This window comes from Schistocerca nitens, chromosome 8 (genome assembly GCF_023898315.1).
Source record: "Schistocerca nitens isolate TAMUIC-IGC-003100 chromosome 8, iqSchNite1.1, whole genome shotgun sequence".
Classification (NCBI taxonomy): Eukaryota; Metazoa; Arthropoda; class Insecta; order Orthoptera; family Acrididae; genus Schistocerca; species Schistocerca nitens.
In genome coordinates this window covers 366,401,100-366,417,289 of record NC_064621.1, presented here as the reverse complement: position 1 = coordinate 366,417,289, position 16,190 = coordinate 366,401,100, and the positions used below count along the sequence as shown (strand labels likewise).

General features: G+C 39.1%; 1 protein-coding gene across 2 annotated transcripts in view; it reads left to right on the top strand.

The window, feature by feature from the left end:
* LOC126198601 (uncharacterized) overlaps nucleotides 1-16,190 on the top strand; it is a 197,731-nt gene that overhangs the window by 169,417 nt on the left and 12,124 nt on the right. For both annotated transcript variants that reach the window (XM_049935051.1, XM_049935053.1), the window contains one exon: nucleotides 7,909-8,019. In XM_049935051.1, coding sequence (XP_049791008.1) covers nucleotides 7,909-8,019 — 111 coding nt within the window. The remainder of the gene's footprint in view (nucleotides 1-7,908; nucleotides 8,020-16,190) is intronic.

Here is a 16,190-nt window from a genome sequence, read left to right as displayed (position 1 = left end):
CTGCAGGGCTCTGTTCGACCCTGAAAGTTCTGAAGCAGAAGAGTCATTGTCCGGGCAAATAGTTTCTTCTCTGTTCAGATTCCTTTTTTTGTGGGACATGTAACCAGCAGAGAAAATGGTCCGATTAATCTACGACCAACTTTATGTCCTATAGTGACATGGGAAGCAGGTGGTGTTCAGCAGAATAATACCTGCTTCCCACGTCTGGGCACCAGAACACATGGTACTTTAGAAGAATAAACAAACAGACAGAGCCGCCAAAGGGGCCTGCAGGGAACATCTTGTCATTACACATTGTGCCTTCGTCTACAGGTTATCATTTCACTGGGGAGTCAGAGAGCCACACAGTTGTGGGAGGAGGAGTGGATGGCAGTGAGGGACAATAAGCTGCACTTGAAGCCAACTACCTGGCTGTGGCTTGCCAGTCACTGTGGTGGGTTGAATCGTCTCTGTGCTGTCTCTAAAATGGGCACTGATCCCTAATGTATGGCATTATACAGGGTGATTCAAAAAGAATACCACAACTTTAAAACTGTGTATTTAATGAAAGAAACATAATATAACCTTCTGTTATACATCATTACAAAGAGTATTTAAAAAGGTTTTTTTCACTCAAAAACAAGTTCAGAGATGTTCAATATGGCCCCCTCCAGACACACGAGCAATATCAACCCAATACTCCAACTCGTTCCACACTCTCTGTAGCATATCAGGCGTAACAGTTTGGATAGCTGCTGTTATTTCTCGTTTCAAATCATCAATGGTGGCTGGGAGAGGTGGCCGAAACACCATATCCTTAACATACCCCCATAAGAAAAAATCGCAGGGGGTAAGATCAGGGCTTCTTGGAGGCCAGTGATGAAGTGCTCTGTCACTCGTTCTCGGCCGTCCAGAACTTTTCCCTTTGCACAAACACCCATTCTCTGTAAACTGTTTATACCAACGTTTAATACACCACCTATCAGGAGGTTTAACACCATACTTCGTTCGAAATGCACGCTGAACAACTGTCGTCGATTCACTTCTGCCGTACTCAATGACACAAAAAGCTTTCTGTTGAGCGGTCGCCATCTTAGCATCAACTGACGCTGACGCCTAGTCAACAGCGCCTCAAGCGAACAAATGTACAACTAAATGAAACTTTATAGCTCCCTTAATTCGCCGACAGATAGTGCTTAGCTCTGCCTTTTGTCGTTGCAGAGTTTTAAATTCCTAAAGTTGTGGTATTCTTTTTGAATCACCCTGTACACTGGAAAGCGAACCTCCCCCCACTCTGTGATGCTTGTGGCATGCAAATTACTGTACACCACATTTTAACTGAGTCCATTTTATATTGTGATGATGAGTGCATGGAATAGAATTTCTGTGGGGATCTGCTATCTGTTTCAGCTGATGACTCCAGCCTAAGCTTTTATATTTCCCTACCCATGACACGACTTTTGGTTTCTTTATAGCCATGTGCAAAATTTAAAAACAAAATTAGTTTTGAAATTTGTTTTCATATTCCTGTAGAATTACTCGAACATCCATAAATAGCATTGTGATTATGCATGTATTATACACTTCTTTTCTACGATGAGCATTTTCTTTCCATTTTCTAACTGCTTCATCCATATATATGTCGAAGAGAATTGGTGAGAAGTTACAACTGTGCCACGCACATCAGTTAATGAAAATTTCTTCTGTTAGTTATGTATCCCAGATCTAACACAATTTTTGACATTTATATAAATTCCGTATTACACAAATCAGATGTTTTGAACGTCCTTTCTTTTGCATTATGCTCCACAGCTCTTCCATATTTACTTAATCAAAAGCCATTTCATAATCAACAAAGGAAATGTACGTTCTCAGGTTAAACTCTCGTCTTTACTACAATATCTGTTTGAGTCTAAATACACCATCTACACAGGATCTACCTTTTATAACTCTACATTGTTCTTCCAGTAAAAGAGCATGTGCTATCATATTGAGCCTGTTATATATTATTTTCACATATATTTTACATTAGTTTAAAAAAAGTTATTCCTCGATAATTACTGCATTTATCCGAGTATACACTGAACATAAAATTTACTCTCCTCATTTTTAAGAGGCTTGTGAAAATTTTATTTTAACATATTCTGACTAATCAAAATTGCAAACTGTTTTATTGATGTAAAGTATCTGCATAAGAAAGTTAACGTTATACTTTATAACTTTAAATTTTGTTGATGGTCTACATTCTGATAAAAGGAGCGAAAATAAATAAATAAACAAAAAATAAAAAATAGTTTACATTTTTTTTTTATTTTCACTTCCATTTTTGCTTTCTATTTAAGCCATTTGTCTGTGGTATCACTATTTTTCATCATCATCATCATCATCTTGGATGATAGTTTCACTAACGAATGGGAGATGAGGAAAGAGGCAATGTATTTCTGTATTCGAGTAGCAGTGAAATTTAATGTTGGTTATCAGAAATATTTGGCTGTTTCCTCAGAACATGTTGCAATTTCCAAGGTTGTGATTACAGTGGAACCTGAGAACACAGCCAATATTTCCAAGCACATAACAGATTTCGTATCCATATCATGTGAGAATGTGTTCAGCCAGCATATTGTAGGGGTACGTACGTACGTGTGTGTGTGTGTGTGTGTGTGTGTGTGTGTGTGTGTGTGCACGTGTTTTACTCTAGCATGTCAAAGGGTTTGTTCCAGAAGCTAACAAGTCTTCATTCTCTTTTGTGTGTGCCTGTTGACGACGCTATGCTCCTTTTATATATATATCGTTCTGTTCGAATTTTTTCTGGAATTTCCATATCTTCTTTCCTCTTCTTCTTCTTTACGGATGTATCACTTAGGACCAAGCGTAATCAACATTCGTTGGCCTTCCTTTTCGCCCACTATTCCTTCATAAGCAACGAATGGGCTATCATTCATTGTGTAGACCACATATGTTCATTAGTTTTTCTCTCTTCTTCCTCAAATTCCTGTGTGTTTGTGATTTTTCTGATTTCATTTCTATCATTTAGATTTGGAGACCCTAATTCTCTCAGGTCTTTTTCTGTCTGCTTGTACCAGTTTGGTCTTGTAGTTTTGTTCTTTAAAAATGTATGGGTTTTGTGCATTAACTTGTTTTAGTCCATTCTTTCTAAATGCCCATGAATTGGATTCTTATCAGGCCGGCCGAAGTGGCCGTGCGGTTAAAGGCGCTGCAGTCTGGAACCGCGAGACCGCTACGGTCGCAGGTTCGAATCCTGCCTTGGGCATGGATGTTTGTGATGTCCTTAGGTTAGTTAGGTTTAACTAGTTCTAAGTTCTAGGGGACTAATGACCTCAGCAGTTGAGTCCCATAGTGCTCAGAGCCATTTGAACCATTTGGATTCTTATCATGCGCATTGTGTCTGTTATTTTGGAGATATTTTTAAAAATTTCCTCATTGGGTTTTGGATAATGCACACCATCTTGAGTTCTTGGTCCTAGGATTTTCCTCATTATTTTACATTCTTTCACTTCTAATTCCCCTTTTAGTGTTCTGTGTTGAAGATGTAGTGTCTCAGATATGTAGAGAGCTTCTGCTTTAATTACTGTTGTGTAGTGTTGTATTTTGCAGTTCCACGAGAGAGACTTTTTGTTGTAAATGATTTTTGTTAACTGAAACACCATCTCCATTTTCTAGGCTCTTGATCTGACAGATTTCTTTTCATTACAATTTTCTGCAATCCATTCACCTAAATATTTAAATTATTTTACTCAAGAGGTGTAGTTATTACCAATTTTGAGATTAGAAGGTGCATCTTTGATGTCAGTCTTTTTTTTTCCCCCCCAAATGAAATTTGTAATCCTATTTTTGCTGCCTGCTCTTGTAATAATTCTAGCTGTTTCTGTGCATTGGTAATGTCTTGGGCCATCAGTCCCATGTTGTCACCAAATGCTGAACAGTCTAATTCTATGCCCTTATGATTTGGTCCCAATCTGTGTGCTGATGCACCTGCTTTTCTCCATTCTTGAACAACTTTTTCAAGAACACAATTGAAGAGTACTGGGACAGTCCATCCCCTTGTCGTACTCCGGTGTCTATTTCAAATTCTATGCTCAATTCTCCCATAAATTTCACTTTGGATTTGGTCTCCGTGAGTGTTTCTTTTATGATGTTTGTTGTCTTTTGATCTAGTCCAAATTCTGCTAACACTTCAAAAAGGGATTCTCGGTCTATACTGTTATATGCTTTTTTAAAGTGAACAAACATGATGACATAGCTTTTGTTTGAAGTACTATGCAAATATTTCATCGAGTTTTTCAAGTTAAGGCTTTGTTCTACGCATGATCGACCTTTACTGAAGCCACCTTGGTATTCGCCTAGTTTTGAATCCAGCTGAGATTCTGCTCGGTTTAGTAGGGCTTTAGACAGAATTTTCTTTCAGTATTGCCAACGTTACGATTTTCCATTCTTTGCTAATATCGCCACTTATTGGATTTTCAAGCAATTTCTACAACAGTTGTAGTTGGCTTTAATACAGATATTTTATCACTTTGACTTGTTGTAAATATATCTTGTAAATTTTTCATTCATTTTGTGTAATTTTATATAGCATTGTACTGCTTTCAGCAAAAATTCTCATTTTAGAAACTACTAGGAACTGATCAATGTAAACAATACTACCTCTATGTACCCTGGTGTCTACTACACGTAGGTTTAATTTTTTACTTTCTATCACACAGTCAATCATTGTCCTCCTGTCATAAACTTGTGAATATTCTTTCTCTCAATGATTAATGCTTTTCATTTAATGTGTTTCCACTTTTATTTTTTATTAGTTTGAGAATTGGCGTGTTTCCTGCAAGAGCACCAAGATCTCCAACGCAATAAGGAAATTATTCTTACAAATTTTATCCATAACTGAATGAAGATCCTCCTGGAACTGCTTAGCTTTCTCTTGTTTGTTTTCCTCTGCGGCATGTATGGCTGTCAAAGTTAGGCTTCCTCTCTCTGTTCTTGATGTAAGAGTTAAAATCCGTTCACTTAGATTGGTGAAACTTAAAAACATTTTATTTTTCCATTTTCTCTCTGCTGATATTGCCACTATGGAAACAGCTCTTTCTAACTAGGCAGCTCCACTGTCAAACATTGTTTATTTTTGTGTTTCGTTAGTTCCTTTCATTTTCTTTTTTGTCTTCATTATTATTGTAATATCAATTTCCTTTCTAAACAGCTTCCCAGCAAGTTCTTCCTTCTTGTTTTTTACAGCTCTTAGATTCAAAATACCTGCTTTCTATACAGGGCATTTCACAATTTCTATTACAAGCGTCCAATGATTGTAGAGGGGACATAGTAGATAAAGTTTTGGTAGGGAACCCATGTCTGGAATTTACCATTTGGGTATAAAATGAGTTTGAGGATTGGATCACTTTCATATCTCCCATGTCACGGCACATGCACAAACTGAGATACAGGTGTCGTCAGTCACTTTCATAATTATGAAACAACATATCATTTTCGCCTAACTACAACAATAGATGTGAGAAAGCAGTAGGTTCACATCTAGGAGAGTTGATTGTGGCACTTTATAGATGCACCACACTCTCGCGTTTGAAGATGATGTCCTTCACCATGTAGAAGAGAACCATCAACGAGTACTTGAAATATTGCCCTTGTCATGGCCTCTCGCAGAGTACGTAGTGCTCAGTACCTACTGTGAAGTGGGAGATTTGAAAGTGATTAGATCTTCAAAATTATTTCATATATATAAGCACATTTCCGAACATGGATTCTTTATCAAATATTTATCTACTATGTCCCCTCTACAACTATTAGAAGTCTGTAATAGCGGGTTTGAAACAGCCTGTATATCTTAGATTCCAAATCATTTAGCCTTTATGGTTTCCTTTGTAATCACATAATTTGTTGGCTTCTGTTCTGAGTAATGTAGAATATTTTGATACCAGCCCTTCAGACAACCTCTAACGTAGATGACAAGGGAGTTTTCTGCTAGGGTTACCATACTTTAATCAAGGGGGAACAGGGAAAAAGGATAATTTTGATAATCTTAGTTGCTCAGTCCACCTGTTAGCTCCTGTTGGTATAGAGATGGGTTATTATGGGAAAGGTATTTGAAGAGAGACTGATATGCAACACTTTGCCTGGCTCCTCAGCTGAGACCTGTCTGGTAGGGTTGACCATAACGGAACAAATGCTACTGCCAGCTTAGCTCTCAGTTGCACTGACAGTGCGTCATTAAGGCAGCTGTAAACACTGCTGCATTCCACATGTGAATGACAACTAACAGACTGTCTGTCTGCAAGAATGGCCAAGACACAGCCGACCTACCCAGTTGTTCGACATGCTGCCCAACAAGATGTGCTTCAGTTCATTGACTGCTTTCAAGCCTTTGCCATTTTGATTTTTCCCACCAACACTAGCATTCCTGAATTATGCAAGTGGGAACACTATGTATCCTTCGTTCCCTTAACTCCGCTGGGCTCAACATTCGCTAATCCCTATCCTCCACCTGCCTATCTCCTTTCTTGCACCCACTCCAGTACAGACCTGCCATCTATCCCACCTACACACCTACAAGACCTTTTACCTTCGGTATTTCTCCCCTCTCTTCAGTTTTCCTCCTCCCCCATCACAGCCTGCCACCGTTGCAGGTAGCAGTCCTGTTCTGTTGCTACCATGCCCCTCCACACCTGCACAGCAGCACCAACATCTTCTCCCATCCCTACCCTGCTCTCCCTCCCCCTCCCTACATGCTGCCACCTCACTACCCGCCCCAACTAGACCGCTGCTGACGTCAGATGTAGTCGCAATTGGGTCTTAGTAGACTTGTGTGTGTGTGTGTGTGTGTGTGTGTGTGTGTGTGTGAGGGGGGGTAATTGTTGTTGCTGTTGCTGTTGTGTGAATGCATGAGAGTTCTGCTTCTGAAGATGATCTTTATCCAAAAGCTAAATATGTTTCTAGTGTTCTTTTTCATTGTGCCTGTTGTTGATTCAACACCACCTCTGTGTGTTGAGTAGAATGTATTCAATATTGTTATTCCATCCTGGACTTTCCATTGTTACATTATAATCCATCAATTTGGATGGTCAAAAATGGCATAATTTTGTACCTCAAGATTTTTGTTTCACAATGTTCTGGTTGTAATTTCACGCAAAATGTTCACTGTTGTCCATACAATGGACTGCATTGTGAAGATTTGGTTAACAATGTCAACAGCTTTCATTTCTACTGGAAATTTTGATCAAATCTCCGAGAGTCAGCTGGAATGATCAGTTAACAGCGTATTTGTATGCATCTGATTAGGTCACTGGATTTCTTTCCTTTTTAGATTTTGTATGTACTTTGAAAACTTGGAAGTGTTAAATGGTCTTCTTTGTCCACATTTGTTTCTGGATATCTAATAGGCACATTTAGGATCCATCAAGGTCCAAATTCAATGAACAGACACCATTTTACGACCCTGACTTTGTGTAATAAGTGGAGAACTAAAGAGGTCACTTCAGTAAGGTTAAGCAACATGTGAGTTTTTTATAACAACCTAAGCTTTGTGTCCTTCGTAACAAATTGTAGAAAGTAGTACAATTCTGCTAGTGTTGGTTTTGTGAGTGTATGTCAAACAGATCTAATGTAGATCCTGTTCTACTAGTTAGCATAAAAAATATCCTTTGTTTCTGCAGGTTATTACATTCAATACAGCTTGCAGACAATACCATGAGCAGTTTCTAGAGCTATGTCATTTTAGAGAGAGAGAGAGAATTTATCCTAAGTAAAATAAAAAAAAATTGTCAAAGATAAATGTTTATTTACAATAAAGCTGCAAAAGGATTCATTTAACTTCGTCTGCTTGGAAAGTAAATATATTCTAATAAACAACTTGTGGAACACAATAAAATGAAATATTGTAAAACAAGACTTTGTTTTTAACAGGTGGTTAATCTCCAGCCATCACCTAAGAATGAACCTAGTGGGAGCAGTAAAGGAGCAGACGCAGACACAATGAAAGAACTTACTGAAACTTGTTCACGTCTGCATAGCCAGGTAATTATTTGTTTATATTACTGAGAAAGAAACTGACCAACAATTCATGCTTTACAAGAATGGTTTTTTTATTTTTGTAACAGATTTATAGGCATAGTTTCATTGGATTTGGATGTTTGACAGCAAGATCCAAATGTAATAATCAAATTAAAATTAAAATTGAATTATCTATGACTATTAAATTATGATGTACAGAAACTCAATTAAAACATTAACTGTTGTTTACTTATCATTCCTCAGTTGGTAGCTGTATTATGTTTGTGATACTGAGGTTATGTCTAAGTGCAACTGAATAAAAGTAGATTATATTTTCCCATACACATTTCATCTCAATTTATTAAGAAGCATGCACATTTATGCTTGAAAATAGGATTTTAATTTGAATTACCTTACGTTATACTCCAAGGTTATAAACTATGGTGGGCTAAAACATTAATTACAAGAAGTAATGTACAACATTCCAGTCCCAAGATAGTTATAGGTTCCATTTAAGATGTGCAGTACACTGAAACAGCAAAATAGACTTCTGGCCATTAAAATTGCCTCAAGAAGGATGCAATGACCGTTGAAGTAGTTGATGTGCAAGGGAGTAACATTTCAGCACAACCACACAAAATAGATAGAAGTAAAGCCATGAGTACATTATATAGGGCCATACACAGCACCATGCAGGATTCTACAGCACGTAATGTCAAAGGGTGGTTGATAAGTAGTATTTACAAGGATATGGGACATGTCAAAATATTTACAAGCTTAGACCAATTTAAAATAAGCTAATTCATATACACATACACTATCCTCCATAAGTTTTGAGTAATTAAGGACAATGGAAAGGAAATACAGTATAAAAGTGCATTATGTTGTTTTCCAAATGTTTATTAAGCTCAAATAATACACAGGAAGATGCAACAATTAAATTTTAGATTTCTCAAAATAGCCACCCTTTGCTTTCATCACTGCCTTGCACACTCTTGGCACGCGCTGTGTCAGTTTTGCCAAGGTTTCAGTTGGAATTAATCTCCATTATTGCTGCAGGTCCTCTCACAATTGTGACCCACTCATGATTTCCCATTTTCGGGTCCTCCTGTCCAATTCATCCCGTAGCAGCTCGATTGGGTTACAATCGGGGGATTGGGGTGGCCATTCCATGTTTTCCAATATTTTACGAACCTCTAGAAACTTCACATAGTTCTGACACAAGCGAGACATATGTTTCAGGTCATTGTCTTGCTGCAAGACAAACCCTTTCCAAATCAGATGCAAACCAGAACTCTCATGTCACTGGAGAATGGCATGATAATCCTTTTGGTTCAGTTTTCCATCTATTTTCACCAAATCTCCAACTTTATTCCCTCCAAAGGATCCCCATACTATCACAGAACCCCCTCCATGTTTTACAGTTGGAATTACGCACTGAGAATTCAAGCGTTGATGGGGCAAACGGCGTACAAATTGACGGCGTTTACTTCTGAATGTTTTGAACTTGGATTCATCAGTGAATAAGACTCTTTCCCAATCCCTCGCTGTCCAATGTTGGTGTCTCTTAGCCCACTGAATCCTTTTCTTCTTGTCGACAGGGCGCAACAGGGGTTTCTTAGTTGCTACATAACCTCGGAGGTTGTTGTCTGCCAGGCATCGTCTCACTGTTGACTCTCACCAGTGTATCCCTCATTGCGTTTAGTTCAGTAGTCAATTCATGGACAGTTTTTAATCTGCTATGTTTACTGGTCACTACCAAATACTTTTCCTGGCATTCTGATATTTTCTTGGGTGCTCCTGAGCAAGGACGATCGCCATAGGAGCCTGTTTCTCGATGCCGGTGTATGGTTTTGACAACTCCACTGATGGAAATCATCAGTTTCTTTGCTATTTGTCGGACACTATTGCTTTCTGGGTGCAAAGTGATTATCATTACCTGTGATTCATAAGCAGTCTGGCACTTTGGGGCCATTTTTAATTACTTTCGTGGCATCTTATATCTTTATGCAAACGCAACAACAAGTGAACAGAAATGTAAACATCATACCTCTACATAGCCATGCAGTCAACTCATGTCACCTGGCGTGTTTAATAGAACTGCTTGGACAGATAACGTCAGTTTACATAATATGGAGCAATACTAGTATGTTCCAATATGTGTGTATATGTACAATAATGAAGTGTACAATACTGTACGTGTCATTATTAACAGTTATTTGAGCTTGCTATTCCGTATTCTAACCAATAACTCACATAGATTACTTTCACCTTACTCTATTGTAATACGCAGTATGGTGTTTCCAAACTTATGGAGGACAGTGTACATTTACAGACTTCTAGTTAATGATAATCAATAATCATTAGATTTACTCCTGGTATGCAATACTTTTTTTTGCAAATAACTTATTAAAATAATGTAATGCCACACTGTTCACTCATATCGCTCTATTAGTCACTGCACACACTATACACACATTGTTTCATAACACTTCACTCACTACCCCCCCCCCCCCCCCCCCCCACACACACACACACACACACACACACACACACTGGTGATCTCTGGGCCATTTTCTGTACCACAACTTCCCATTTGCTATCCTGAAAAGCAGAGTCAGTGTCTGTCTATAATGAGTGAGGTGTTGAGCTCAGAAAGAGGAAGAGGTGTTAGTATTGTGCTATGCATAGCTTGGGGGTAAGTAGTTTTAGGAAGGAAAAAACATAATGTGAAGGTGTTTTTGTGGAATGTCGAATTTTTTATGATCATAATTATTGTTTATTTGTATAACATTTTTTATCACACACCTACTCTGTTTTATCTAAGTATTTCTTCAATGTATAAAATGTATTGCATAACAGGTACTTTTTAGCTGCCTTTTTAAATAAGTATATTTTTGCAATTTCTTTATTCTCGTTTGGTAATTTATTGTATAGTTTTATTCCATGGTAGAAAATGCTGTTTAGAGTTTTAGGTTTATTTTTTCTTGGTAAATGTAAGTTGAATCTAGCTCTTGTTGCATGGTCTTGGACAGAGCTGTGCAGTAATTACTAATTTTATTTTTGCTGTGTACAACTGACTGGTAAATGTATTCACATGGAGCAGTTAAAATCCCCATTGTTTTAAATAGATCTTTGCAATGAGCTTGACCAGTATTTTTGGTTATTATCCTGTTAAAGTTAGGTTCATATTTTGTGCATTTGTTTCCTAAAAAAGAATTGAGTGTACATATGGATACACTACTGGCCATTAAAATTGCTACACCAAGAAGAAATGCAGATGATAAACAGGTATTCAATGGACAAACATATTATACTAGAACTGCCATGTGATTACATTTTCACACAATTTGGGTGCATAGATCCTGAGAAATCAGTACCCAGAACAACCACCTCTGGCCGTAATAACGGCCTTGATACGCCTGGACATTGAGTCTAACAGAGCTTGGATGGCATGTACAGGTACAGCTGCCCATGCAGCTTCAACATGATACCACAGTTCTTCAAGAGTAGTGACTGGCATATTGTGATGAGCCAGTTGCTCGGCCACCTTTGACGAGACTTTTCAGTTGGTGAGAGATCTGGATAATGTGCTGGCCAGGGCAGCAGTCGTACATTTTCTGTATCCAGAAAGGCCCGTACAGGACCTGCAACATGCGGTCGTGCATTATCCTACTGAAATGTAGGGTTTCGCAGGGATCGAATGAAGGGTAGAGCCACGGGTCGTAACACATCTGAAATGTAATGTCCACTGTTCAAAGGGCCGTCAATGCGAACAAGAGGTGAACGAGACGTGTAACCAATGGCACCTCATGCCATCACGCCGGGTAATACGACAGTATGGCGATGACGAATACACACTTCCAATGTGCGTTCACCACAATGTCGCCAAACACGGATGCGACCATCATGATGCTGTAAACAGAACCTGGATTCATCCAAAAAAATGACGTTTTGCCATTCGTGCACCCAGGTTCATCATTGAGTTCACCATCGCAGGCGCTCCTGTCGGTGATGCAGCGTCGAGGGTAACCACAGCCATGGTCTCTGAGCTGATAGTCCATGCTGCTGCAAATGTTGTCGAACTGTTTGTGCATATGGTTGTTGTCTTGCAAACCCATTCTTGACTCTGTTACAGCCATGCGGATAAGATGCCTGCTAGTGATACGAGGCCGTTGGGATCCAGCATGGCATTCTGTATAACCCTCCTGAACCCAACGATTCATTGGATCTTGACCAACGCGGGCAACAATGTCTCGATACGATAAACCGCAATCGCGATAGGCTACAATCTGACCTTTATCAAAGTCGGAAACGTGGTGGTACGCATTTCTCCCCCTTACATGAGGCATCACAACAGTGTTTCACCAGGCATTACCGGTCAACTGCTGTTTGTGTATGAGAAATCGGTTGGAAACTTTCCTCATGTCAGCACGTTGTAGGTGTCACCACTGGAGCCAACCTTGTGTGAAGGCTCTGAAAAGCTAACCATTTGCATATCTCAACGTCTTCTTCACGTCGGTTAAATTTCGCGTCTGTAGCACTTCATCTTCGAGGTGTAGCAATTTTAATGTCCAGTAGTGTAGTATGTAACTAAAAGACACTGCATGTTACACACTGATGATAGTATTCTAAGGGCATAACAAGCTGATGACGTTCTGTTTGCATGTACCTTTGTGTGTTCACACCACTTCAACTGAGAATCAATATTCATTCCTAGAAATTTTGCATTTGTTACACAGTCTATAAAGGTGCCATCTACATTTAATTAACATTGTCATTTTCCTCTTCAAACTGAAATTCATGGCATTAATTTTCTTTATGTTCAATGTCACTTTATTGCTTATTGACCAATCATAAACTTCCTAGAGAGTTTCATTTGTTTTCTCTGCAAGGAGTTCTCTTGTTTTCTCAGTGACTATAATATTGCTGTCATCAGTGAAGAAAATTTTTTCACTATGAGTAACACTAGTGGGAAAGTCATTGACGTATATCAAGAATAGTATTCGTCCTAATATTCTACGTTGCGGAACCCCTATATTAATGTATTTTGATTCTGATAAGTGGTTTACTAAATGTTTAGATCTTTGTGGAGTATGTGGCATGTGTACTCTTTGTACCCTATCTGCTACGTATGATCGAAACCAGTCATTAGCTACCCTTCTTATTTCTAGTGCTTCTAATTTATGTAGTAGAATCTTGTGGTCTACTGTATCTAAGGCCTTAGAAAGATCTAAAAATATGCCTGTGACACACTCATCTTTATCAGGAGCAGTAATTGGGTAGGGATGGGTGACAGTAAAGTGCTGCTTGTGGGGGCATGCAGGGATGTAGCGGTGAAGGGTAGGCAGCTTGCTGCAGTCAGAAGGTTGGATGGGAGGGAGAGGGAGGGGGCGACAAAACAGAAAAGGAGAGAAGGAATATGAGATTTGTTTCTGTACAAGGTTAGCAGTGTAATTACAGTATGTGAAGGCCTCATTTTGAGATCATTGCTTTATTTGGAAGGGACTGCTCATCACTTCAGGTATGATGACCATGCATGACTAGGCTGTATGGAAGGGACTTCATGGTATGGGATGGACATCAGCTGTCAAAATGGAGGCATTGCTGATGGTTGATTGGTGTGTAGCCACTTTTGAGATGGAGGTCAGTATTTGAGGAAGATGGCTCCTTAGGTTGAGGAAGACCAGGTGAAACAAATGGGGGAGGATTGTGTTCATATTCTTGAGAAATGTGAATAAGGTGTCCTCACCCTTGATCCAGATCACAAAGATGTCATCATTGAATCTGAACCAGGTGAGAGTTTTGGGATTCTGGATGGATAGGAATGATTCCTCTAGATAGCCCATGAATGGGTTGACATAGGATGGTGCCTTGTGAGTGTCCACTGCCATACCAGGAATGTGTTCGTAGGTGATGCTATCATGGGCAAGGATATAGTTCTTCAAGATGACCACTAAGGAACTTGGTAGGGTGAGGATACCCTATTCCGCATTCCTCCAGAACCTCAACACCTTCTTGTTCGTTTTCTTCATCTGGCCCTGCTATTCTAGGCGTGGTAGGCAAAATGTCAGACAAAAGGACCTCATATTCAGGGCATGATTTTGGGAAGTCATAGCCTTTTCAAAGTGGCTGATTAATACATTCAAGACCAGGATAGTACTAAGTGACAAGAGGTGTAAGATTGTACTCTAATTTTCACTCTTGTTGTGCAGTTCAATTCAATTTATTGCCCACAACACGTAATTGTACATGTATGTGCGTTTTCATCTAATTATAAAGTTTTTACAATTACAATTTTTTTTTAGTTTATATTATTTCTATTAAATTTTAATTCATGATAAATTCAAGTTATAAGGACATTTTTGGGTAATCCACTGCTTGACTGGCTTTTAAAAAGTATCCCCTGTCAATATCTTAAATTCATTTGGTAACAAGTTACTAAAAACAGCTCCTTTGACATACGGGCTTTTCGCTGTTAATCTTCTGTTAACCATATGAAAATCTTTTCTACACCTTGTTTCATAATTGTGAATATCCATATTTCTTTTTGTGATTTTAGTGTCTTCTTTCACTAGCATTATAGTTTCTAGTATATACATGGCATAAACTAAGTGAATATTGTGTCTAATGAATAGGGGTTTGCAAGAAGTTCCTGGTTTTACTTTTGCTATGATCCTCAAGGCTCACTGCTGCAGTATGAAAACTCTTTTCATGTTAATTACTTTTGAATACATTGTGGGAGTGAACAGTGATCGATGTGTTACTCAAACTGCGATTTACCAGAAGGAGGTTCTTAATCAATGGTCTGAAGATGACTGGGTGAACCTCTAGTTGAAGAATGGTGCAGTGAGATTATTTCCTGCTGTGCTGGCAACACTCTCTACTCACATTGCTCATACTAATCACTTGCTGCAGTGGAAGTGATGCACAGAAGTAACAACATTTTGTGAACACCTTTCTAAAGTGGCCTAACACACAACTCAGTGATGAACAATAAGCTATCCACAGCATAATGGCTTGTGCAGTGCCGTGCCATACAGTAGTAGATCGCCTAAGTTGGCAGCAATTAAAAACAACACGAAGGCTTCCACATTGTATTGCCGAATTCCAAGCAGGGGATAAGAAAGATGGGCGAGCTATATAGTCTGTAAAAGTTTTAGTGAACTCGGTTGTTAGAGGTTTGCGAGGAGAGGTTTCAGAGCACATAAACTCCCATGAGGAGGCAGGTGGTGCAGAAGAAAGCAGTTTTGGCCATTTTGTTGAGTTTTAACAACATACACTTCTTACTATTCATCTGCTATCACAATCTAGAACTAGTGTGGCTGAGCTCACTAAAACTTTTACATGCCTTACAGACAAATAGTAAACAATTAAACTACGTTGACAAAAGTCATGGGATAGTGATAAGCACATGCACAGATGGTGATAGTCTAATATACACAAGGTATAAAAAGAAGAGCGTGTTGGCAGGGCTGTCATTTGAACTCATATGATTCATGTAAAAAGGTTTCCAATGTGGTTATGGCCACTCAACAGGTATTCAGACTCACAAAATGTTTGTTGGAGCTAGATGTGTGGGACATCCCGTTTTGGAAATTGTTAGGGAATTTAATATTCCAAAATCCAGTGTCAAGAGTGTGCCAGGTATACCAAATTTCAGGCATTACCTCTCACCACAGACAACACCGCGACCAACAAACTTTTTAACTAGCGAGAGCAGCATTGTTTGCGTAGAGTTGTCATAGCTAACAGACAAGCAGTAGTGTGTGAAATAACTGCAAGATATCAATGTGGCATGTACAACCAACGTATCCATTAGGACTTGGCAAAATTTCGCGTTAATTGATTGTGGCAGCAAATGGCTAACACAAATGCCTTTGCTGATAGCGCGATGTTGCCTGCAGTGCCTCTCCTGTGCTCATGACCATGTCGTTTGGACCCTAGATGACTGGAAAACCGTGGCCTGGTCAGATGAGTCCCAGTTTCAATTGGCAAGAGCCAGGGACCTAAGTTGTGAACAAGGCACTGTGGCAATCTGGTGGTGGCTCTCTAATGGTGTGGACTGTGTGTTCATGAAATGGACTGGGTCCTCATGTCCAGCTGAACTGATCATTGACAGGAAATGGTTATGTTTGGCACTTGGAGACCAATTGTGGCCATTCATGTAAGAAACAGCGATGTCGTGTCACGAG